Source organism: Necator americanus, assembly GCF_031761385.1.
Source record: "Necator americanus strain Aroian chromosome Unknown Necator_2022.05.29.01.07, whole genome shotgun sequence".
NCBI classification, from domain to species: domain Eukaryota; kingdom Metazoa; phylum Nematoda; class Chromadorea; order Rhabditida; family Ancylostomatidae; genus Necator; species Necator americanus.
In genome coordinates, this window is record NW_026986548.1 from 132,185 (window position 1) to 157,347 (window position 25,163).

Consider the following 25,163-nt stretch of genomic DNA (forward strand, 5'->3'; position numbering starts at 1 on the left):
CAGAAAGTGGAAACATCCACACAAACGGCTGTTTAAATAGTATCCAACAATTTAAAGGATCTGGTGTGGAACTTATCTTTTTCAAAACGATGGTGTTGTTCAAGTCATTTTATGTTAAAACATAATTCTGTGATAACTGTTGAGGGAAATCAGAAGGAACACCCATAATTCGAGTAATGCTTTTAAATTGTACTTATTTAGATACTTAGATGGCCCGTCTTCACTAGACCTGCGGGCCCCAGCATCTCTTCCACTCGTTTCGTTCCCTCGCCATTGTCATCCAAGATGTTCTCAAGCTTCGTGAGTGACGTTGACGAGGTCTCTGAGCCGTATCCAGCTGAGCTCTCAGCTGGTCTATCCGTGCAGTGAACACGTCACCCCATCTCGTTGGCGGTCTCCCTCGGGGGCGTTTGGGATCCACTCTAGCGTTCTTTTAGTCCATCTATCGTCGATTCTTCTCATGATGTGACCGGCCCATCTATGTTTTGCTTTCGATACATATTCCGCTGAATCGCGAAGACGGGGCATTCCTCTTAAGTCGGCTAGGTGTTGTGTGCGCCGGTTAAACTTCAGGAGACATCTCTCAAGGGCTCTGTGGGTAGTAAGTAGCTTCCTAGACGTGGCCGCGGAGTCTGCTCACGTCTCCGCTGCGTAACAGAGCGCTGGAAGGACTGTCGAGTCGAACAGATGGGCACGAAGATCATGGTCCGTCAGTTGGTCCTTAGCTTCCCTGACGGCTGCGAATGCTGCCCACGCTGCTCTCATTCTTCTATTCAGTTCTTTCCTCAAGTCGTTTTCCATGTTCATAGAACGTCCGAGGTATACGTATGACGGAGTTTCCACAATTTGGGAGCCTTCAAGTTGTACTCCTCCGTCCTCGCAGTGGGCGCTCTTCATGAACTGTGTCTTCTTTCTGTTTATCCGTAGTCCTATTTTCTTCCCTGCTTCGTTCAGTTCCTTGAGCATTGTTTCTGTTTCATTGGTACTTCACGAAAAGAGAACGATGTCGTCCACAAAACGAAGATTGGAGAGGAATCTTTCACCAACACACATGCCCTTTTCTTCCCAAGAAAGTGATTTCATTATGCATTGCAATGCAGCCGTAAACAGCTTTGGCGACATAGTATCGCCTTGTCGTACCCCCTCTCCAATGGGTGTGGTGAGAGGGCGGTGGAAAAGCTGTATCCTAGTCGTGCGTCGATCGTAGCAATTGGCTAATGTCCTCACATACGACGCGTCCACACCTTGATCGATCAGCGCTGACAGTATTATATTCGTTTCTACGCTGTCAAAGGCTTTATCATAGTCGACGAAGGTTAGAACAAGGGGCAGGCGGTATTCCCAGCAAACCTCTATGACCCTCGACACGGTCTGGATGTGGTCCAAGCAGCTAAACCCCTGGCGGAATCCAGCTTATTCTTGAGGCTGGGCTTCATCCAGCGTCCTAGATATGCGCAACAGGATGATCTTAGTGAATACTTTGTATAACACGCTCAGCAAGCATATCGGTCTTTAGTTTCGAAGGTCCTCTCGGTCTCCTTTCTTATGGATAAGAACGGTTGCGAGGTCTTCCACTGGTCTGGGATCCTTTCTTTCTGAAGGTAGGATATCATGTGCGCTGCTAAGATTACATGAAGCGGATGGTCACAAGCCCGGACAAAGTCTGCTGATATAAAATCAGGTCAGGTCCGGAGGCTGTGCCAGGTTTCATGCTCTTGATAGCGACTCGTACTTCCGAAGGGAGAATCCGTGGTGGAGCTTCGCCAGTGAGGATGTTCGGGCTTGACACAGGAGTTGATGAACGGTTCGAGTAGAACCTCTCCGTAATGATTTCCATCTCACGACGAGAAGACGTGCGAGTCCCGTCTTCGCTCAGCAAGACTGCTAGCGGAATATTACTATATATTACTTCAAAGGTCCTCCTACAGCGCTTATCTGCAGTTAGTATTTGCTACTAACCGCTCAATGTGCGATGCATTCGGATCAAGCCACAAAGCCCTTCTTTTTTCCAACAGTTCCTTAGTGGTCTTCGAAATTCGATCCAAGTTTGTCGTGCGCGGCTTCAAGGCACGTTCAGCACAGGCTCGTAATCCTCTGAGCAGTATCTCGTAGTCCACGTTTGGGTCCTCCTCGATGTGCCAGTCACCTTGGGACAAGGAGTCCTCGAGTACGCAATCGTCTCAGACGACTTTTTTTCTCCTTCGTTGCCGATAGCAGATGTTTTCGTGTGGCTAAGTCGTATTTTCGTACGAAAGAGACGGTGATCAGAACCACTACAAAAGGATGGTACTACTGAGACGTCAAGTAGACACCGCCGCCGGTTGGTGGATATGTGGTCGATCTCCGCACGTCAACGCGTCAGTTCTACATTCAGAGTATTCAGCCTCAAACATTCCTTTGATTCCAATATAATATAGATACAATTTAAAACTTGGGTTTAATTACCTAGGATTTAGCCGGACATATGTTCAGACATATGTATGAACGTATATCTCAACTATCTTCGAGGAACCAAAGGATGAATGTTTTCCTTTGAATAATTTAGGTAGTAGCGGTTGAGAACGTCTCGGTCTCAGAAGATTCCACAAAGTTGTGTTGTTGGAAAGTGATCTGCGTTACAACGAAAGCAAAATATATAGAGCAAGCTACAGCAACTTAATGTAAGATGTAAATGATAATAGTGAAGTCGCTGGCGTATTTGTACGTGTATTCTGTACTGGCCAGATATGGCAGATTGACGTGATTCCGAGGTGTCCGTAAAAGTTTGATTTCCACCGTATTCTCTCAGATAATTACAAGTTTCGAATCGCGATACATGGTTCTATGCGAGCTAGCAGAAGATTCCGTGGCAGTAGAACCAGGAGCCATTCAATTGCAGAGTAATGGATGCATTTTGTGAAGGGATCCGCATCACAAAACTTCTTTTTGGTCTTTACTCCAACATGAGAAGACACAAGTTGGCGGAATTTCTTTCTGGATTCTTCGTCTCTATCGATTTTCAGATAATATAGTTATATGAGAAGCCCCTCGGTATCTCTTGTGGAAACGTATCATGAAGATAAGACGAGCTGGACAGTGGTCAGAGTTGAATGCAACGTCCTAAACAGCTCTAGATTTTCCCACATCCGACTAGGGAGTGTTCATCGTCAGAACCTAGTCGAGCTGAACTTTGAGACTTCTCATTTTATGCTCGCTGTTCTTCAGGCAACTGAAAGGTCGACCTCTGCTACGTAAGCTGATGGTGTCGGTGATGTCTCCTAAACATAGAAGCGTTTCTGACAATGACCATTTGCTGGCTGTGTATTCCAGACATTAACGCATTGTATTCGTCATAGAAGGCGTACCTTTTGTTGTCCTCAGCACAAATTTCCAGAGTTTGTGCTGAGGACAACAATCACGATCCAGAATTTATGTCCTTTGCGATCTCACAGTCATACAAAGGCGCACCTAGACGACGCTGAGCCAAATTCTTCAACCAGATTGTTGTAATCGTTCCTCACAGCTATCGCGCAGCTACCTGTTTTGTTCTCATCAGCATCGTTGCAATATATGGTGTAATTTTCGATTCTGATGATAGGACAATCTCTCACGCGTGCTTCCTGCAGTGCAGCAAAGAGCACACAGAGATATCGCAGAAGCCTAGACAGGGCGATTTGTTGGAGTTCACTCGATAATGTTCTGCAGTTCAGCGTGACGAAACGAGTGGTTGTTGCCAAAGATCCCATGCTCCCTTCAAGCAGTTGACCTTTCAGGTTATGGGCTTTGGCGATGTTCTGGACGACAGTACCTTTTGCAATATATGGGAATCTTCTGGCAGATACAGGTTGTATACCTCGTGGGTTCTTCACGTTTAAACTCGAATGCCTGATTACGTTAAGTGGGAGAGGGGCCACCACCAGTAGCTAGCAATCAGACTTGTAAAGGCGGGCTTATATAGGGCCGCGCATACAGATCTGATTTATGTAATTTCCGTTATATAAAGAAAGTTATTTCGGAGAAATGCAAAAAAAAACATGCAGGAAAATACTGCCATGGATTAAAAGTAGAACTCCACCAGTACTCGGCAACATGATTTTTATAGAGGTTCAGCTTTACACCCTTATGTTCGAAAACGTCGAAAATGTTGGCGTGCCAATTTTTATTGTAGTGCTAGTAAAAATTTCTCACCTTAATGCACCTATCTGGCGGTTAGTTATACTTTGAAGACGTTTATATATTTTTGTGAGTGCACAATTTTTACATCAGATGCTCATGCTCCCCTCAAGGTCGTTCCATACAAACAAACTCAGTTAGTCACCTCCTAACAATATAATGTATTGTTATTAGTTCCTCAATGTGTTCTCCAAATATGTACCAAATATTTGCAAGAGATTGAATAGGAATTAAGCAAGCGGATAAAAGAGTCGATTTTCATATTTACCTATCTTTGTAGATATCTAGCAAAGTTTACTCAAGTTGATTCCAAAGACAAAAAGTAGCTTCGTCCAATTTCCAGGATCAGATGAGCGATTTCGAGTGGTATCATGGTATCACAATTCTCACTCTTATCTCTATATTGTGTTATATCAATTACGAAGATCCGTTCGACTTTCCTGAATTTCACGGTGACGATCTCTGGGACGACGACTTTCTCAGACAATGCATGATCCCAATAAATGAACCGTCAGGTAAGACAAATTTCTTTACCTTTCTCGTCCAGTCTTAATAGATGCAGCTCTTCAAGTTCATGTTCATGAAGAAGTTCTTCGTGATTTTACTTTCTAGGACTTTCCTGCTATACCTATCGCGTAGAGTTCGAGATTGTGAAAGTCGAAGTGCTTAATCTTGACCCCATCCTACTTATCTATCATCAATTTGCAAGCAAGCCAGAAATAAAAAGATTTTTAACGGATGCCGAGACAAAAGAGATGTTTTCCCTCGTGAGTATCTCCTACAACACTAACACTACCCTTTCCATGGGTCAAAACAAAACGCAAAAAAGCGACTGACGTCTCACCTACCGTACCACTTATTAATTGCAGAAAGTTTATCGTGGACATGGAAACGAAAGCGTTACCAGGCATCGCCTAGCAAATGGGACTAGTTTTGAGCATGAGGAAGGCAGAGCCGTTGGAGCACTGTTTCGAAAAATGAAAAAATCAATCCCGGCAGTGGATTTTGGAAGTAGTGAGCTGTGGCAGGTGTGAAACGCTTTAAATAATTCTTTTAAGAAATTCGTGTATTGCATTTAAACTTGCAAATAAGTTGTTGATGATAACATCTGAAAGTGTAATAACATGTGACTTGTTTTTTTTTGTTTTAAGGAGTTTAGGAAATTTCTGCAACGTTCCAAATCAACTTTTTAGAAAATGGACTGAGGTGGAGCTTTGTGCATTGTACATGCATGTTTGATGTCGTATTTTTTTTTGGACAAACTTTCTTTTTGCTCTTAGTGAGTTCGTAGTTTTGGACATTAGCTTATGGACAGCTTATGAAAAGGAATAAAGAACATCATACTCTAACACGTCATAGATACACAGAAATTCAAACGGAGTGCATGAAACTGGCTTATAGTTGCTGACTTATTCACATCTCCCAGGGTCCGTGAGAGGGTAAAAGGTACGAGTTCGACAAAAATCGTTCCTTACTTTCACTGAAGACATCTCTCAGGAGGAAAATTTCATTTTAAATTTTGACATAGATATAAGTGTTCTATTTCTCTTCAGTTTCTTACTTCAGTGAATGTTCTATTTCTGTTCTCTTCTCACATAAACATGCTGAGACTTTTTCTTGACAAGGAAATTCTCTTATATCAATCGGATACCTCAGAAGGGATAATTAATAGCTAATCACAAGGCAGGACAAATTTTGAAGACATTTTGTCAAAAAATGTGTCATGGTTTAGTTGTCGCCAATACGCAGTGAAAAGCTCTGCAAAAAAAGCGATTTTTAACTATACGAACTTGTTGCTACCAAAGTAGAGCACAGGCACAGCTTCTCGAATCTTCAAAGAAAAGGATTTAAGTCTAGAATTTGCGTGGTGAACATTCTCCCAGCTTTTTAGGACCTCTAGCAGATCCAATCATGGGTTATAAATGACAAATTGTGGAAAAATTTGGAGATGCCACCTATCTTTATCTTCAGCAAACATAAAATTAAAGGTATCACTCCACGAATCTGAGGTGGTACGGATTTCAGGTGGAGTATTCGTATACGGGATGGGAGACTATGAAGGGGGGGGGGGGGTTGATTCCGTCCATTTCTTCACAATTGCCGTAAAAAACGTACCGGAAGACACGGCTTTAGGCGTACTGGCGCACTATTTTCTACAGGGAGTTCGACTGGAGCGCGCCAGCCTTGTGCGGCGCCGCATCTTCCGGGCCGATTTTTACGGCAATTAGGAAGAAATGGACGGAATCACCCCCTCTCCATAGTCTCCCATCCCGCATACGAATACTCCACCTGAAATCTGCACCACCTCAGATTCGTGGGGTGATGCCTTTAAACAAATAAACAAACAAATATTTCAGGTTCTCTCATACTTGCCTGGAGGACACTATGTACCTCATCACGACTATTACGAATATGAATCTGAAGACCACTGGGATCAGATTATGAAGGACTACGGAAATCGTTTCGCTACTGTTCTTCTGGTCCTGAAAACAGCAAAAGAAGGCGGAGGTTCATTCCAACCTAAAGCGACACATTAGGATAATAAATAGCAAAGCCCAGTTGATAACACCAAGATGCTTTCAGAAACTGTGTATCCTCTTCTTCAAAGGACAATTACTCCAAAGGTCGGAGACGTTCTCTTCTGGACAAATCTAGACCGACAGGGAAAGGGAGTGAGAAGTTTTTTCCTAAAAAAGCATACAAAGAAGGACCAGCATGTGCATGCACGTGGCATTTCATGGCGTTAAATACTTTTTTCGTTATCAAGGATGGCTTCAGTGCAACTATGAGTGCTTTAGTGCTATAGCACTTTGCTAGGAAGAGACGATAATACGAATGCTATGAGTTGGATTATGACTGTTCCATAAAAGATTATGCTCGTTTTAGTCCTGACATTTTGATACAAAGCTTCTTACTAGGTCGATAAGGAACTCCTTTCGATTCTTGACCGATACCTATAATGTATCATGTGGGAAGTGTATAAAATTCTGGAAGCTTCCCAGCAAAAGATACGCATAGCCGACTACCATTGAGCGTACCCCTTTAAGCGTGATGTTAATTCCACGAAGCAGTTTCCAGCCTTCATCTTCTATGAATGACGCCGCGGCAGTGGAGCGACGTCGGCAGTCTGCGACATCAACAGCGCCTTGGGGGAAGGACACCACTACCATCACTACTGTCCACCGCTGCTTGGCTTTGGAAGAGGAGACACTGTTTTTGAAGACAAGCACCGGTCGGGACGCCTCCACACGAAGATTCGAGGGAATACTGTATTGCGAGCTGCTCCCACAAAGACACACGTTCATCGCTGTTATTCACGCCACTCAACTCCGGAAACTCGCAAAAGCTGCTCGGAAAAAAAGTGGCCGAAACATGCTTCGGTGCTTCTCCTTAATGGTAACGCGAAGCCCCATTCAGCTAAGAAAAAATCGGAGTGCTAGACTAGATACTGGAGATGACCTACCTCCTACTTTCCTGACACACCCCTCTCTGATCACCACTTACTTCTCCTTTTAGGACTTTCTTGACTGAGGAAACCTTCACCTGGTTCGATGACATTCGGTCGCTGACTTTTCCGACTCCCAGCCTCTCTATTTCTGGGAGAAGGGCATCGCTGATTTGCCCAGTAGATGGAGCACTGTAGTGACCAACAAACGCGACCATATTGTTGATTGATTTCCATTGAGGATAGAATAATACAAATACAAAAAGATACAAAATTGACAAGGCTTTCTCGTCAACCTAAAACAATACAGCCATCACATGTACACCTTACGTGGGTACCACTATACTTGTTGCGATACTTGCCACTATACGCTAACCAGCACAGTGGGACCAAACTAGCGAATCTGTTATTTCGTTATAGCGAGGTGAGTTGTCTTTCCCGAAAATTCGCTTCTATACTCCGGTAAAGGGTCACGTAACCTTCAAAAAAAAAGTGGGAAAGAAAATGAGCGAATCTCAGGTGCTCCTTTAACAGAAGTATCACAATGTCTCTCTGCTTCTGTAGTGGCTGCTTCTTTTCTGATAGAATTTCATGAAACCTCTACTGTGTGTGCACATGCAGTGCGTAGTTGAACAAAAAAAGATTTTAATAATATTTTAATATTTTTAAGTGGAATCTCCTTACTTTTTTGAACTTCCATTTGCAGAATGTCAACTCTCTTCATGGTGCTTGCCCTATCACCGACGGAGAAAAAATTGCTGCTACTCTGTGGATTCGTGAAAGAGATCAACAAATGATGGGCAGCAACGATGGGAGCAAATTGTTCGACGTGAACGAACTAACACAACCGGAATTTGAAGATGCATGATCACTTTTGGTTCTTAGTGAACATTTAACTAATTTGAATTTTAAAAATGTATGGGTACAAACGATTGTCTCGTAAGCTCACAGCATTACTTAAAATATTGAATTAATTAAAATTATAAATGATCAAAAATTCAACCTAACTCACGTGGTACTGGTCTGCTACGTTACCAGATTGAAGACATGAAATCCTGACGAAGGCGAAACGTCAGCTGTTAATAAAGATCGACACCAATCTTTGCTGCAGCTCAAGCAAATCAGTTAAAGACATCACCCCACGATTCAGAGGTGGTGCAGATTTCAGGTGGAGTATTCGTATACAGGATGGGAGACTACGGAGAGGGGGGGTGATTCTGTCCATTTCTTGCTAATTGCTGTAAGAAACGGCACGGAAGATGCGGCGCCGCACAAGACTGGCGCGCTCCAATCGAACCTCTTGTACAAAATGGTGCGCCAAAGCGAATGAAGACGTATCTTCTGGGCCGTTTTTCACGGCAATTAGGAAGAAATGGACGGAATCACCCCCCTCTCCGTAGTCTCCCATCCTGTATACGAATACTCCACCTGAAATCTGCACCACCTCAAATTCGTGGGGTGATGCCTTTAAAACTCTGTATTCAACACGCGAAGACTCAAGGACCATCTAAGACGTAACCTGGTTCAAGGTTTTTGAAATACTCAGTTCATTGAACATAACTTTCTTCGAAGTAGTACTTTCAGTGTCTGTTTTCCGTACTGACATTTTCGTTGTGTCCAGTGTGAGGCATGTTCGACGCATCCAACTTCAGACGTTGTAACTTGAGCGATCCTGCAGGACCGATGCTGAGACTCAGTGTTCTAACAACATGTGTGTGCATTCGTAACATTTCGCTAGGGTGAGTCTAAGGGTACTGTGTATTTTGGAACACGCATTGATCAGGGTACGCTGGTGTTACGACCTTTTTTACATTCTCGTCAATGTGTAATGTTGTCTCGAAAAAATTCACGACTTCGAGAAAATCATTAGAGAAAAAAAGCATTGACCGAGAAGAGGTGCAGAGTTTGAAGTTTGGTTCCGGTGTGCGCAGCTCGCAACAATTTTTGCGTAAAGTTACATACACTGGACATTGAATCATTTTGGAGTTGTGAGTTTGATTGCTACCTGCTGCTTACACTGAATGTAATCAGGGATTTGAGTGTACGCTCACGACTCGTACGAGCTGTATAACTTACAAAAAGTGTTGCTGTCCTGTAAAGCCAACACCTAGGTGTAATACCTGGAAGGAATGTGGTAGAGAGGATTGACTGTCGCAGTTGTCACACGGGTCTTTGTAGCAGTCGAATTCAGTGGATATTTATTTTCTCAATTTTAGTCCTCAAACTTGAGTAATTAAACCCATAGCACACAAACACGATCGCGCGATTATCACGAAGTCCTCAGAAAGATTAGATCAAGTGGAGCAACGCAAAGACCAAGCAGAACCAAACATATGGGTGAGCTCAACCGAGTAAGCATAGGAAACCTTTAACGAGAAAACTACGGTAAACAAGATGAAAAGAGCCGTCGGGAAAGCAGTAGCTTAATGCGGAAGCAGTGCAATGTCGATCCTCGGCTTGTATACCGATCCGCGTTCTCATGATATTTCGAAATCCTCGGTTCCCTTGCCGTGGAATCGTCAGCTGTTTCTTTTTTAATCCCTCTTCTGCAATACCTGAAATCTATGATAACTCTCCAATTCGCTAAGCTGAACTGCCAGAGACTTTCTAAATTTTTACTTATTCGCTCTCAACAGTTTCGTGTATATAAAATAATTTCATATAGTTCAATTTATAAATTTATATTTTATATAGTCACAACTTGTAAAATTCAATTATTTTTTGCACAATTTCGTTGTTGTACCAGCTTTTGAAGAATTTTTAAAGAGTTCTTCATAGGACCAAGTCCTCTGAGTCACACCAGATGGATCGATTAATTGATCAGAGTCGATTTTAATTCTTAAAGGCATCACCCCACGAATCTGAGGTGGTGCAGATTTCAGGTGGAGTTTTCTTTTACAGGATGGGAGATTACGGAGAGGGGGGTGATTCCGTCCATTTCTTCCTAATTGCCGTAAAAAACGGCCCGGAAGATACGGCTTCATTCGTTTTGGCGCACCATTTTGTACAAGAGGTACGATTGGAGCGCGCCAGTCTTCTGCGGCGCCGCATCTTCCGGGCCGTTTTTTACGGCAATTAGCAGGAAATGGACGGAATCACCTTCCTCTCCGTGGTCTCCCATCCCGTATACGAATACTCCACCTGAAATCTGCACCACCTCAGATTCGTGGGGTGATGCCTTTAAAGAGGTGTTTCTGCGTTGTTGACTAACGTCAGCAACATTATTATTGATCAATTATTATTATTATTATAGTGAACGAATGCTTTGTGGCCTCAAATATTTGCTTTCGTCATTGTTTTACATTGCAGTTCTCTGAACACGGCTGTGTGAGTTTCCTACTCCAAAGATCTTCCTAAACTTAGAATTCAAAATGGGTCAGGCACGCAGTGCATCGATACAATGTGGGTACACTATGGAATGTACAGCTACCTTTCAGACACCGATGATCAATGACCGGACAGTGAGGTACGGAACGTAGACGCATTTCATTTCACAAAAGATCTGCGTCTACACTGAATTGCATCGTGAATGTTTTGTTTTACTCGCGCCTTACCCTCTAGCCCTTCGGCATGATACATCGGCTAGTTCCCGCAAGTCACTGTATAGGCTAAACACCCGTTCGTAACCCCCAAAAGAATTCAGATCCATTTACGAACGATTCTGAGTTGGAGTGAAAGGGGTGGTGTCCAAAGTGGCTTGATTAACGCCAAAAACTCAGGCCTTAATTCTTTATGCTTCGCTTATGAAGCATTGAGGCAAAAGTAGACCACCCTGATCGCGTGTACTCTCACTGTTCTCCGAACTGATCGACCGACCGCCTGTCCTGTCTTCCACTTGCCCCGATCTCGTGGGTTTTCCTTTCGCGTATGACACAAAGAGCGTCAAACTTTTCTTTGAAGGGCTCTAAAAGTATGTGCAAGACATAAAAGGTTATCTATTGCTGAAGTTGTAGAATTTGTTTTTATAAATTGAGAAGGCTAGAATGTAAATAGTGAGAGGTGACCGCCATTTTAGAATACTGAGGAAAACTGTTACAGTTTTCAAAATGGACAAACTTCAACTACTTAACGTTGACTTTTACCACACTGTGCTTAGCGCAAGCTTTTTTTAAAGCTTGTTTAGAAACTGGCTAGAATCGATATGAGTAACCGTACTTTAACGACATTCTGCCAAATGCATTTTCATTAGCGCTTTAAAAACCACTCAAAGTTGTGTAAAAATGATATCGCAGACTTCGTTCTCTGCCAAGAACGACATCCACACAAGTAAATGTTTTCGTCTCCGGCAAAAAAAGTAAGCGTAACCGAGCGGCTTTTCTTCACGACGCGTTACACTTATAATGTGAAACCCTGGGGGTTTGTGACCAAAAAAAGCTGGCATTGAGACCGGTTCGTCGACAGCTACGCTATAAATGCGCCACCTTCAGAGTACTTTTATGTACACCATGGAGACTGACACCAAAGCTGCGGTAAGTCAACCGTCTTCAGTTATAGAAAACTGCTAAGGATTTATTTCTTATGCCACTGAACCATTTCATTCAGGCGTATCGCATTGTCGGTTATGCGGCGCTGACCTTTTCGGCGGTAGCCGTGTTATCCGTATGCGTGACATTGCCTATGGTCTACAACTACATTCACAATGCCCGTGCCAGCGTCCACCTTGAGCTGATGGAATGCCGCCAGGAAGCGAACGACATCTTCAAGGATGTCACCGGCCTTCCCGACATCCCACGTAATCGAACGGCTCGTCAGGCAGACACTGAAAACTACTGCCAGGGTTGCTGTCTTCCAGGTACTTGTGTCCGAGGTTGTGGACTACTCCACTTTCAAAGATACTGAGGATTGCAACAAAACTCTGTTAATTCTAGGACCACAAGGACCACAAGGGCCACCCGGCAAGCCTGGCCGTCCCGGTAAGGACGGCGCCCCGGGAGCACCAGGAAACCCAGGAAGACCTCCACAGGAACCTTGTGAGCCTATCACTCCACCTCCTTGTCCTGCTTGTCCGCCGGGTCCGGCCGGAAAACCTGGGCCACAAGGACCGCAGGGCAACCCCGGTTCCCAAGGACCAGTGGGCGAGAAGGGACCCGACGGATCGAGAGGACCACCTGGAACAAAAGGAATGCAGGGACCACCTGGACCTCCTGGCAGTCCCGGTCCTATGGGCGAGCAAGGAGAGGCTGGGAAGAGCGACGAGCCAAAGCCTGGTGCAAACGGCGAACAAGGACCACCTGGTCCACCTGGACCACAGGGAGAAATGGGTCCACCTGGAAAGGATGGCGAACCTGGTATGGACGGCGAGAAAGGATCGGACGGCATCCCCGGAAAGCCTGGAAACGACGGAGAAGATGGACCTCCAGGACCTCCTGGAATGGATGGACGACCTGGAGAGCGCGGAATCTGTCCGAAGTATTGCGCACTGGACGGTGGTGTCTTCTTCGAGGATGGAACAAGACGTTAAGCGCTTGCGAACCTATCAAAATAAAGTCGTTCTGTGGCATTTTCGTGATATTCATTTACAGATTCAAGATAACATTTTAGTGATCATTGGATTCAAGTGGCTCGGATGTGTCTCTCTACAAGAATTACGTCCGACCGAGCAACATATTAAAAAACTAACTAAAAAGCTGAGGAATTTCGTCATTATAACACCAGAAAATTTTTCAAAAACTGAGAAAGGACAGAAAAATCCAAAGAAAAGCATTATTCACATCCATTACTGTGTCAATGCTATCAATATAACACATTCTGATGGTCTAAGCTAAGCATGCACTCAAGTAAAGGTACAGTGCCGTAAATAAACCATCTGTATAGAGTTTGGTTGAAGGACCCTAAATATTCGGGCATTAAAATGCAGGAGAAGAAGGGAGGCGGTTAGTGAAGCGTAGTAGTTTTTATTCGTATTTCCCGTATTTATGAGGACAAGCCTCAGTGGCCAAATCCAAGAATTTCCGGTGCTCACTTGTTTGATCCCTATCGAGAAGTAGGAAAATGTGCCGACGAGGGCATTTTGCAACGCACAAAATCGTTACTATGAGGTCGTCCGTTGTCAAAAACAGCGCCATCTGTGGCAGCCAATTAATATTTCTACAAATTCAACAAATAAAAAGCTACTACATTGGGGAAGGAAATCACCAGCTAGAAAATTATCGCAGACTCTGCTTCACGTACCTAAAGGGAATTATGTAATTCTGCAGGCACATGTGTCCTCCATGCACACAGTTCATCGACAATTTCGAAGTATGGCTCTTTATCAACGACGTGAATTCGGTATTTATTCCTTTGGCGAACGCACATGAGCTGATATGATGAATCTTCACGAGAAAACAATACCACTTCGCCAAGCTAAATCGCATGACTTAGTGTGGAAACCTGTTGGAGAAAATAGATGACGTATAGATTACAAATATGAGCGTGGCCCCGTTTAGTTCCTCCTAACCCCTGAACCTCCAGAGAAACGGTTCGCGAACAGCGTTTGTTCCTACGAGGCATGTTACAACGCACTATTCATGTACTCGTTGCAGTTCCCCCAGCCAACCTATTCGTTGGTTTTACCTGAAGAGACTGCCGAGAAGATCTGATTGTTTCTGACCGCACACTCATGGATGCGGGGCAAAGTGATGGCGCGTTCTAGCTTACCTCGTAGGAACGAACGCTGTTTTTAGGATTATCAGGGGAAATCTAGCAGCACTAAATTTATTTTAGATTCGCAGTCTACACCCCGAACACCCTATGAGTTCCACCAGGTTTCCACATTGTCGCTTTATGTGTCACTGCCAATTAACATACCTTGATGAAACTGGGACTATACATAAAAAGAACTACTACAGTATAGTACAGAAGGTCAGTGAAAGAAGTACGCAGTAAGACGAGCAGATATGGCTTCTTTTTCAAAGACGATAATTAAGCTGAAGTCACCGCGATTCATGGCAGTCATTCATTTCCAGTTTGCAGCGGATTCGTCACCTATAAATAAGATGACTTGAGAGCCAAAGGGATTTGGAGGCGAAGAAGTTGTTGTCATGTGATTGGACTCATTGTGTTCCGGATAACAGCACCTCCAGTCGATGACGCCGAACTTAAAGACATTCTGTGACGTTCGCACCTTATGTAAGAGAACTTTTTGAGAAATACTCTAATTCTCGTACCGGTGTGTGAGATAACACCATCATTTGAGGTCTTGTGTTTGTTTTTTTTCGGTGCCCCGAAATAATAAATGCAATTTGTCGATGTTTTTCCTATATTTAAATCGATTTCTATGCTCTCCTCGTGAAGGTAATCAATAACCTCATTCAGGAACCCTAATAGGTGGAGTTATCGAGCTTTGCAAGAAATGCGCTCGTCAACGAACCTGATTGCTCCATGCAAAGCAACTGTGGTGTTCGTTTTCCAACGACAGTTTATGTGGTCCAGGTCCCGTTGTGCCCATCTATAATTCCTCCCTAAAGAACTCCGCTCCGGACATACAGACAGATGGACGGACAACTGTTGCTCGCTACGCTGTGTATAGGAATGACGGGAAACCTAGTGCCTTAGTCTTTGAAACTTGGCTCCCTAGGTATTGAAGGCAGCTTATCACAATTCTGACGCGGAGCGGAACCCACCGCGAAAGCGTTGAGTTGGGTAGTAGGTTGCGGAATCCAGTATTGTTCCGCTCATCTTTTGCTGACTGTAGAGAATGCCGTGGGAATCGCTTTGATTCTTACGAAGTGATTGGCACGCAAATGTGTACACGTTCCAGTCCCTTCAGCAGCCTATTCATTGGTTTCGCTTGAATAGGCTGGTAGCAAGAAATCACTGACCTTCGACCGCTCGCACTTGACTGCGGCGCGTGCACAAGAGTTCTGTGTGTTTGCGTTGCTACTGAAATCGTCGTAAAAACGTCAAAATCGTAATACCTGCCTTTGAATGGGATAAAATGTCTGGCGTTAGTCAATCTGCTTGGGATGTGCCAACGCGTTCACCTGTTCGCGTCAGAGGATTAAACTCTTGATTGGCAGTAGGGCGGCTTAGAACCAACGATTGATCACTAATTTTTCACCGATTAATTTCTAAAAATTTAATTAATTAATGTATTAATTCATTTATTCCGCTCAATAGCATGGCAAAGAGGATGTGGAAAAGATAAATACAAAACAAATACAATAAACACGTCCTAAAAAGAAAAACTAATTAGATTTTTGTGCTGATATTAATGCTTCTATTAAACAACACTCTATTCCATACACATTCCAGCGTATTGGAGATTAGGAGCAACAATCATATCGTAGTTGTAAAATCCCCCTGGATATGAAGACATCAAAAGGTACTGTCCGTTTTCGCGGATTCGAAGAGTCGCTGTAATTTTCGTCCCTTCCTTCACCGGGCAGTCTCCGTGAATCATTGAAAACTCCTGAGTGAATATTCTCTTGATGAGTATTCTTCCACGGCTAAACATCTCATTTGCTCACGCGTAAGGCACCTTATTTCTATCCACATCCACGTTGATCCACAATAGCGCATCTCCGACTTCCATTTCACATGTGTTCGATGTAATTGGAAAGACATGTTCTTAAAAATTCAACAATTTCGACAATTCGTATAACGATTCGCTGGTAGACGTCTGTACTCATAAAATCCTTCGTATGTTTCTGCTATTTTCATATTATTTCCTATTTTCAAAAATATTTTAATTCTACCACATATGACTTTTATTCTTCCACATCTAAGATGTCACTTAAGTACTCAAGTGCGAACATGTTCCGATTCTCCCTTTTCCTTCTATGCGAACACTCCATCCAAATTACCGCGAAGACCACAAATTAGCGCTCTATCGAACATTTCACCACAATCGCAGTCGCCTCGGCTCAAACGGGTACTTCAGAAACGAAACCGAACCCCATGTCACACTATTTCGAGGTCCTAGAGGTGACTTCAATAGCGGGAATCGAAGGAGAATTTTACAAGGGGATTAGTGAAAGTAAAACGAGGAAAAGATGAATTAAACCAAATCTTTTCAAACCAGTGTGCAGTAATGCAACAAAATCATTTACAACCTCACTGATACCTTATTTATTGCTGGAAAACTATGTGGAAAACTAACTACGTATCCCTCAGAGGTTGTCTACCATGTAATGAAATTTAGCCCTAGTTGCTGAGATGTGAACTTTATCGCTCACTTCCTCCACTTTCCGGTTTTTCCAGTGTTATGGAAAATGCTGCAAATCGGTTTCCATGCTTTTTCGTGAATGCATCCAGCTCTTCTCCAGCACTGGTCTCCAGATATTCATGGCGCGGAGCGAAATGGTCGTTTCTTTTGAAAATTAGCACCTATTTAAAAGTAGCTCTTTATACGGTGACATTATGAGCGGACAAACTGATTGATCGGTCCATACCAGCTCTTGCTTGTCCGTATTCTCAGGAAGAAAAACAAACCTGCCATGGATCACTGTTTTTGAAATCGATGAAAGGAATTAGCCGAGATATCCTTTCAAACACTCGCCGTGCTCCATCTTTTGCCCTAAGTCCAATTGTAATTTCTGTGGCATACGGGGGACCTTTCAGATCCTTTTGAGATTTTTTCTGCAATTATTGTTCATGAGTCTCCGAGTTTGTTCTGAAAGCAACAAAAAGAAGGTCATAAGCGAACAAAATGCTGACATTTACAGTGCATGACCGCTTTTCATTAGAACTGCCCAAATTTAGAACTCTGTAGGTGGATGCCCTCTCGGAAGACCTACGACTTCTGTATGATACGGGGTTCTGTATAATAAGAAAAGGAGCGATAACCACATTCTAGGTGAAACTTCCTGAATCAGTGTGCTCTCCCTTTTTCTCTCCGCTTTCACTCTGACTTTAATTTGTTTTAGCTCATCAGCATCAATGGCCACTAGTTCTGGAGAAAAGGAGAAATTTTTGCTGAGGTTTGTAATTTCTGTTTTTTTTTCTTCAAAGCATTGCGCCCCTTATATGGTAAATGTATATAAATGCCCAAATTATTCCTAGTGTTCTCAAATTTACTGTGCATGTAAACTCCAAATTCCAAATTAATAAATAAATCAAAATAAATTCCAAAATTTACAAGTTTGTCGACCGTTAAAAGAATCTATCTAAACCTTTTTCTCCGTATTCGCTATAAAACTGTTGCAGAAGAGAAAAACATCGGTGAATAATACCCTCTAAAAAGTTATCCATGGTTGGAAAAAGTGATCCGTGGAATCGAACTCCTCATGGTATGAAATTCTTACGTGCTAATCCTCACACTTACATAGTGTAATGCCCTTTCTTAGGAAAAAAAATCTTGGGAAAACGACCTGGCAGTGTTTTCTCCGCTAGAAAGTCCGTCCAAATGAGAAAAATAAAAATGCTTCACCTGTTCTGTTTCAACATCAGCAAGAAACCGTTTGACATGCTCTCTTGGCAGCAAATCACGATAAGCGATTATAGGAGGTTCAGAGTGCAGAAGTTCCATGTTCACCAACTCGTAGTTCCACAAGTACGAAAAACATTGGTAGACTGGAAATTCTCATCTATCGAATGGTAATCAACTGTGTTTAGAACACGGAATACTGAAAAAGAGACGAAATTATTTGAAATCTCCAAACATTATGATATCGATCGGGGCTACCGTGGCTATGAGGTGATGGAGAGACAAACAGTCAATGTATGTAGATAATAATTGATTGATATCAATTAGGCAAAGATCCAAGCAAATGTGTAATCAGGCCGAAGTGACCTGACTTGAGGTGCATTTGGAGCAGCGCGGTAGAGATTCGCTCAGTTTCGCAGGACGATTCCAAGGTTCCACAAGGACAGCTAGAACACAATGTCAGTTGGATGCTCACAGTCGTCAGTTGAAGGAGGGCCGTCGCACTGTTCCAGTTCATAATCCTTCCATTCCTTCAGCATTTCCAGATCAGTAGCATCCACGGCCACGAAAATTACGAAAATTGCAACTTTCATCTCTGTAGGGGGAGACGCTGCAGTGACAATGATTCGAGAGTACTGCGCTAAAAACCATTTTCCAGAAAAATAACGGAAAACTTCAAAAAAAAGAGAAGAGCAGACTTGCAGTTACATCGAACAAAATAGAATTCGAGTTCTCACCGGACACAAAGCGCCTGTCCAGGTATTCAGTTGTTGCAGCGAATACCAACAATGCAATGACGGTTAATCCAAATGGATGTCATTTTCGATATGGTGGCCGGAAAAAGTCAGGATTTGTTCGACGCTCATGGAACTAAAGTGCAAAGAATGGATAGATTCAGCTAACGTTTTGCTTTTTATGGAATAATCACATCAAAGAAGGGAAAGTAGGAAGAAAGAGGAAGCATGGGAGCCTCCTTAGTTTTATCTTGCTGGGATCCTCTCGTAGTATTGTAAGGCATTTTCAGCAATGAAACAAACAATATAGAGCAATTTTTTTTTTGAATTGACTTAATAATCATCTAAAGTTTATCTGATGCAGACTGCGATGCATTCTGAAGTGAAAAAGAAGTTCTGGAAGTGTTGAACAAAAAAGCAGAAACAGAATCTTTCACTTTCTTGATTAATCTAAAGCAATAAACAATTGTAAACAGATGATTTTATGTCGCGACTGATTGATTAAATCCTTAGATCTTCGAGAACCTTCACTAAATCAATACGATGATTAAGCTGAGAAGTTCACAAAGGAAGTCCCGTTTTCATTAATTAGTCGACATTTCTTGTGCGGGAAGAAAAAAAATCGAAAAAAAAACGGTGAAAAAACGTTGGAGTAAATTTACCGTAAAATTGATTTTAATTATTACTTGGGTCAAATCGAAACTGGTAACCCTGTCGAAGTGTTAATGCAAAGCTAGGTGTTTCATGGTGGATACGCCGATTAGAGTGAGTTGGATGCTCCTGTTTATTATGCGACTTGCGAGCTGTGTAGGTGGGCTCCACGAGGAAACGTTTCCTTGAAATCTGAAAAATTTGGCGCTATTTAAGTGTTGAGCTTCCAGCTGTTGTTTGCTTCTACTTCCTCCTTCCATTGCTTAAGTCAAAATATCATTACTTTAACACTGGTTTGTAAATCTCTGAGTGACATTTAGCAGTCTTTGACTCAATCATTCTTTCAAATTTAGTTTTCTTCTGAACCAGCATAGCACTAAATTGAAAGTATGCGAACCTTTAAAACAAATAGGTAAGGTAAGGGTATAATTTGCGAGTATGAGCGCGATCAATCCTTTCAGTTCATTTAATTATCCAGGAAAACGGCGTAGGAAACGACGTTGTCGCATCGAACCGCCCCACAAAATCCTCTGCGAGAGTACCCGACGCGCCACGCCAACGAGCGGACGGACGGTCAGTTCACTGCCGGTGCCGACTCATCGACAGAGACGGCGTGTCATCTTGCTCTCGCAGACGTGGCGCGTCTTTTGGCGTTTCGTAGCGAGTTCGGCGCCTCGCAGGACACCACGACACGTTGCCCATTCTGTTTTTCTTGTGAGGGGCCTTTCTGTGTTTGTCGTTGGAGAAGGCGACATCTCTATTTTTCGTTGGGAAGTTGCGCAGTGATACAGTAACATAACAAAAATTTTTTATTCACAGTTCATACACATAAACCAACAACGTTATCACTTCACTGAACCTCGTAATAATCCTTTTACCAAGATTTCTTAACACTTAGCAATACAACACCTAGAGAAGGTTTACCGTTAATGTTGCAAAGCGAAACATCCAGAAGGAGAAGCGGAATGAAAATAGAAGTGAAATATGCAGAAAAGTGAGCAGATACGTGATCTGCGATTAACGAGTGACAAGATACTTCGAAGACAATATTTGATTCAAACAGTACAAAATAAATTTTTCAAACAATCCAATTCTAATCTTTTCTATTTTGTTCTAAAGAAACGGATTTTTCCTTTTCTTTGCCGCCTCTTCCTCTTGAAGCTGCTGTTGGAGTGCCGCTATCATGTACTGCTGATATGCGTAAAAGTCATAGAATGGACTCTTCCAGAAGAAATTCATATTAGGTGAAATGAGTTTCTCAATGTCGTAAGCGAACAAATTCTCCTGTTGAGGGTGAGCATAGAAGAGTTCCTGGTCCCTGGGACGCAACCAGAGAGTGGCCGTGATTTTTTCCCCTTTCTGTACAGGACACTCTGCATGGGCGGCACCAATCGCCTAAATAATTGCATGAAAATGAACAGCATAATTTTCCTTTTGCAAAAGGCAATCCATAGTTAGAAACTAGTTTTTAGTTATAGGAAGCACTCCAACGTCCAGCAGTAGGACTCACGTTGTTGACGCCAAATGCTGCAGTAGTTCAGTTGGATTCTTCGTGAATCTTACATCTTAAGTGGATAAGGAGATAATGTGTGCTGTGTTGACACATATTGGGAGTACGCGTTCGAATTCAATCCAGAATCGTTTTAGGTTTATGCACACATCTGCAGCTTTACAATGACAAGCCAATGTCTCCAACCTCCTAAACTCTTCTGGTACCAATTTATCGACTTCGGAAGGATTTAAGACAAAATTGGCACGAGGACGTATTCGAACCTCTGATCGATCGTGCAACCAAAGCCGAATATCCTACCTACCGCAGCACACTAATTACCTAATTATGTACACCTCTGATGTTTTAAAGAGCATCACTTTGTCATAGCGCCGTGATAGATAAGCACGGTGATAGATAAGCTGTTGTTGAAAATACAATGAAAAGCTTTCTTCCGGAACAAGTTCTGTGTTGTGTTAGCGTAACCAAACAGAAAAAAAAAATTCAATGACAGCAAAACATGCCAGATTCATCGCACCTGTTGCTGTCATTGTTTAACTTCGCTGATGTCCAAAAACTCTGAATATCTTAGTATGAAAGGTAACAATAAATTAACGGAGCGGAACGTGATGATCAATGGGAAAGTTATCTGCGAAACGTTCCATGAAGAGCTTGACTTAGCGCGTTGACTGATCGCTTTTCGTTTTTTCGATTGGTTCGTTTAAGACAAAACGGTCGTAACAGGGACGAACAAATAAGTGAGAACCACGGAAAGATTTATCGGATCAATCATGAATAGCGGGGTTTTTTCAGTCCCATGAGTATCAGTCCCAAGAGTATTTTTCGCCACAGAGAAGTGAATTTTAAAAGAGGGGCCCTGGGAGTCTACAGGAAGTACGAAGGATTGCAAGAAATGAAAGAGAAAAAAGGAAGGAAGTAAAAGAAAAGTTGCCTTAAATCTCAGAAGACTTTTGCGTATTTTGGTTTTGAAAAATAAGCAGTGTGTAGAATGTTGCATTATTTGCATATTTATATATGTCTACTATGACCTAAATATTAAATTAGGATAGGGTGAAATACATTCAAATTTAGATAGTTTTGTTAGGCACCTTTTTGGCTCCTTCTGCGAAATATTTCAATTATTCCAGCTGCTTAAAAATCATGAGAAACAATTCTTAAAGCTTCTACAAGACTGTTGTTGCTCTTAGAAGAAAAAAAGTAGACTACAAAAAAAAGACTTTTTTCACTGACATTTTCAGCAGAGAATAATTTTAGGAGAAGAATATTTTAATAATCACGAACAAGCGAGAATATATTTGCAAAGCCACTGTCCAACCAATAAAATCAATGCTGTGGAATAGATAGGAAGGAACCAAAGAATTTACGTATAGGCACAAAATTTTCGACCATATGGAAGAGTAATTTTTCTTAAAACTTAAAAACGTATATAACACTTCCCACTTTGTGATGACGTCAATCGAGTCGTTAGAGAATCACAGAACGATCGATCTGCGCCAAGAACTTATCCTTTTTTACGCATTCTCCATACACCAGTTCAAGGAATTTATATGTCTGTCACCTTAAAAATGGAGGAGACTAGCAGAATTTCTCCTGAAAGAAAGCTACGAGTTCTTATCGTGTCTGGAAGAACTGATAGGTAGGTGAAAGAAGTAACTAATTTTCGCTCTCAAATTGTTCCAGGCTAGCATGCTTAGGGTTTAGGAATTTGATGTTTGGACCTGAATGGCTATGAAAGCCGATTTCTTCTCCTTTTTTGAAACTATCGTCGTGGATTCGAGTTTGCGCCTACCGCACGCACAAGAAACATAAAGAAGAAGGTTGGGATATAATAATTGTTCTGAATTATTATTAAATCAATATTAAAATCTCCACCAAAAAATAACCCTATTGTGGTTCTGTTTCTCCTACCGGCTGACCAGGGTAGATGACTCTGACGCCGCGAAAATCTCTGCTCCTTCTTGAAAATCCTCGAAAACTTTGATCATCTTGATCACCTTGATCCCCGTTGATCTTCGAACTGGTCGAGCGGGCGCCATTAAGTCTTCCATTTGTCCCAATCGCGTGCCAGAGTAGTCCAGTGGTTCCTCCTTTCGCGTGGGACACGAAGAGCATCATACTTTTCTTTGAAGGACTTCGTGAAGAAATCTGACCATCGGATCGGCGGTCTTCCTGTAGTACTCTTAATATCGCGGGGAACCCAGTCGCTCACGGCCCACCTTATTTTACTTTCCTTGGCAAATGCGACGGCGTCTCTAATCTTCGATCGCTGACGTAGGAAAGAACTTCGAATCCGTCCCTCACTTGCGTGAAACGGGATACTCCTAGCATCCCTCTTTCAATTGCGCGTTCAATGACGCTCACCGCGTTTTCTTCCTGCTTGCGAAATGCCCAGGTTTCCGAAGCATAAGTCAAAGCAAGAAGTACGGTGGTGTTGAAGAGGTGATCACGGAGCCGGGTGTTCCTGGTCTTCTTCACTACATCCTCGATGCTCTTGTACGCTCCCCAAGGTGCTCGTCTCCTCCTGTCAAGCTCGGGGGTCACGTCGTTCATCAAGTTCAATTCCCGACCCAGATAAACGTAGCTGGTGCATTCGGATATGTTCGTGAATGGGGCATCTGAGACCCATCCGTTCCGCATGAACATCTTCTTTTGCAGATTCAGCTGAAGACCGATGCATCCACATGTTTCGTCGAATTCGGTCAGCATTCGTTCCGCTTGGCTGATGCTAGGTGTTATCAGTACGATGTCATCAAAGCGCAAATGGTGCAGCTGCCCGCCATCAACCTTCACTCCTATGTCGTGCCATTCCAACTTTCGCATTGCGTTCTTGAGGGTGGCTGTGATTATTCTGGGTGAGAATGTATCACCCTGTCGGAACCCCCTCTTCACGTCAATGATGATATTCTTGTAGAATGGCGAAATTCCGGTCGTGAAGTTACTGTACAACTCTCGAAGTACCTTCATGTACTGAGTGGGGACGCCTTGGTTGTCCAAGGCTTCCACGACCGCTTCCGTCTCAACTGAGTCGAAGGCCTTCTTTAAGTCGATGAAGGTGAGACAGAACGGCATCTTGTACTCTCGTGATACCTCGATGAGTTTCGAAGCAGTGTGAATGTGGTCAATCGTGCTGAATCCTTTTCGAAACCCTGCCTGCTCGCAAGGCTGTCCTTCATGCAATACTTTCTCAATCCTATTAAGGATCACTCTTGTAAAGAGCTTGTAGATGACGGACAGTAAGCAGATTGGGCGATAACTGCCGATGTCATGTGGATCTCCCTTTTTATACAGCAACACGGTCTTGCTGGTCTTCCACTGTTTAGGAACCTTGCATTCCGACAGGTAACGTGTAAAGAGCCTCGCCAGGGTGTTGATGAGTACTGGCGGAAGGTTCTTCTATCCCTTCTTCTCCTTCTCCTCTCCATCTCCTCTCCTCTTCACTCCATCCCCCTTCTTGATGCAATGGTTGTTCCCTCCGGATTCCGAAGAGCAGTCATCCTTGTCTTGCTACTGGCGAAGTCTCGACGAGCATAGCGAATGCTTTTCCCCGCCTCTGCAGCTTCAGTCAGTACTTCTGCTCTTTTCTCTTTAAGGTCTTCCTTTATCGCCTCTCTACAAAGCCTTGCGAGCACGGACGTGAGTTCTTGGTTCCCTGCGGCTCGTGCTGCTCCACGCTGGCGTATCAGCTTAAGAGTTTCAAGAGACAGGCGTCTCTTGGTGGTTTTAGAACTCTCAGCTTTCTTCGCGCAGTCGTGAAGGTGTTCAACGGTCCGGTCATATTCCTCGTCGATGTTGTCCATTGCGGAATCTTCCCAAAAGCCGGCTGGCGTAGCGAAGAGATCCTAGTTGATGATAGTTGTGGGATTTCTCCCCCTGAACTTGGCGGTTTTCTCTGCTCTCCTTGTGAAAGAAAATCTTCCTCGGAGGAGGCGATGGTCCGATCCCGAATAGAACTTTGGTACAACAGCAACGTCCGTCAGGCAGAACCTTTTATTGACGATGGTGTGGTCTATTTCATTACGGTACTCTCCACCGGGTGACTCCCACGTCCAGCGTAGAGAGGAGGGTTTCTGGAATTTCGGGTTCCCATGGATGTCATGATGAACATGGAAAGCCTCTCCCCCTGATCGTTCCATTGTAGGACGTGGGTTCCGATGTGAAATTCCTCCGGCGTTCTTCCTGGGCCAACTTTGGCGTTGAAATCGCCAATTATGACCTTGTAGAAGGCGTGATGACGTCCGATTCGGGTCGTTGGTTGTTCGAAAGAGTCGATGTCCTTTGCCATACTCGTGTTGACGAGGACGCCAACTCCACCAACACCTCTAC

The 25,163-nt window shown here is 43.2% G+C and overlaps 8 protein-coding genes across 12 annotated transcripts; 2 read left to right on the top strand and 6 right to left on the bottom strand.

Moving 5' to 3' along the window:
• Nucleotides 1-636: 636 nt before the first annotated feature.
• Nucleotides 637-966, bottom strand: RB195_026455 (uncharacterized protein; the record flags this gene model as incomplete). The annotated part of the gene is made up of 1 exon (XM_064176975.1): nt 637-966. The coding sequence occupies one exon, from the start codon at nt 964-966 to the stop codon at nt 637-639; it is 330 nt and encodes a 109-aa protein (XP_064070897.1).
• A 661-nt stretch (nt 967-1,627) lies between these two features.
• Nucleotides 1,628-3,725, bottom strand: RB195_026456 (uncharacterized protein; the record flags this gene model as incomplete). The annotated part of the gene is made up of 3 exons (XM_064176990.1): nt 1,628-1,898; nt 1,960-2,146; nt 3,518-3,725. The coding sequence occupies 3 exons, from the start codon at nt 3,723-3,725 to the stop codon at nt 1,628-1,630; spliced, it is 666 nt and encodes a 221-aa protein (XP_064070898.1).
• Nucleotides 3,726-4,501: 776 nt separating this feature from the next.
• RB195_026457 (uncharacterized protein) lies at nt 4,502-8,465 on the top strand (the record flags this gene model as incomplete). The annotated part of the gene is made up of 6 exons (XM_013435536.2): nt 4,502-4,667; nt 4,765-4,919; nt 5,022-5,180; nt 6,510-6,660; nt 6,736-6,824; nt 8,304-8,465. 6 exons carry the CDS (start codon nt 4,502-4,504, stop codon nt 8,463-8,465), a joined length of 882 nt encoding a protein of 293 aa, XP_013290990.2.
• Nucleotides 8,466-12,214: 3,749 nt separating this feature from the next.
• On the top strand, nt 12,215-13,058 carry RB195_026458 (uncharacterized protein; the record flags this gene model as incomplete). 2 transcript variants are annotated; one of them, XM_064177016.1, is made up of 2 exons in its annotated part: nt 12,215-12,389; nt 12,466-13,058. In XM_064177016.1, 2 exons carry the CDS (start codon nt 12,215-12,217, stop codon nt 13,056-13,058), a joined length of 768 nt encoding a protein of 255 aa, XP_064070899.1. The 2 variants fall into 2 exon arrangements, with proteins under 2 accessions (XP_064070899.1, XP_064070900.1); XM_064177015.1 differs by having other exon boundaries at nt 12,303-13,058.
• Nucleotides 13,059-15,812: 2,754 nt separating this feature from the next.
• On the bottom strand, nt 15,813-20,032 carry RB195_026459 (uncharacterized protein; the record flags this gene model as incomplete). 2 transcript variants are annotated; one of them, XM_064176885.1, is made up of 8 exons in its annotated part: nt 15,813-15,989; nt 16,059-16,147; nt 16,756-16,906; nt 17,012-17,158; nt 17,949-18,091; nt 18,421-18,585; nt 18,683-18,696; nt 19,914-20,032. In XM_064176885.1, the coding sequence occupies 8 exons, from the start codon at nt 20,030-20,032 to the stop codon at nt 15,813-15,815; spliced, it is 1,005 nt and encodes a 334-aa protein (XP_064070901.1). The 2 variants fall into 2 exon arrangements, with proteins under 2 accessions (XP_064070901.1, XP_013290988.2); XM_013435534.2 differs by lacking the exons at nt 18,683-18,696; nt 19,914-20,032 and having other exon boundaries at nt 18,421-18,538.
• Nucleotides 20,033-20,443: 411 nt separating this feature from the next.
• RB195_026460 (uncharacterized protein) lies at nt 20,444-24,637 on the bottom strand (the record flags this gene model as incomplete). 3 transcript variants are annotated; one of them, XM_064176892.1, is made up of 4 exons in its annotated part: nt 20,444-20,725; nt 22,749-23,009; nt 23,067-24,030; nt 24,279-24,637. In XM_064176892.1, 4 exons carry the CDS (start codon nt 24,635-24,637, stop codon nt 20,444-20,446), a joined length of 1,866 nt encoding a protein of 621 aa, XP_064070902.1. The 3 variants fall into 3 exon arrangements, with proteins under 3 accessions (XP_064070902.1, XP_064070903.1, XP_064070905.1); XM_064176890.1 differs by lacking the exons at nt 23,067-24,030; nt 24,279-24,637 and having other exon boundaries at nt 22,757-22,888; XM_064176891.1 differs by lacking the exons at nt 20,444-20,725; nt 22,749-23,009; nt 23,067-24,030 and having other exon boundaries at nt 24,275-24,637.
• RB195_026461 (uncharacterized protein) lies at nt 23,058-23,909 on the bottom strand (the record flags this gene model as incomplete). Its single annotated transcript, XM_064176893.1, has 1 exon — nt 23,058-23,909. One exon carries the CDS (start codon nt 23,907-23,909, stop codon nt 23,058-23,060), a length of 852 nt encoding a protein of 283 aa, XP_064070904.1.
• Nucleotides 24,638-24,846: 209 nt separating the features above from the next.
• Nucleotides 24,847-25,122, bottom strand: RB195_026462 (uncharacterized protein; the record flags this gene model as incomplete). The annotated part of the gene is made up of 1 exon (XM_064176894.1): nt 24,847-25,122. The coding sequence occupies one exon, from the start codon at nt 25,120-25,122 to the stop codon at nt 24,847-24,849; it is 276 nt and encodes a 91-aa protein (XP_064070906.1).
• Between the last annotated feature and the right edge of the window lie 41 nt (nt 25,123-25,163).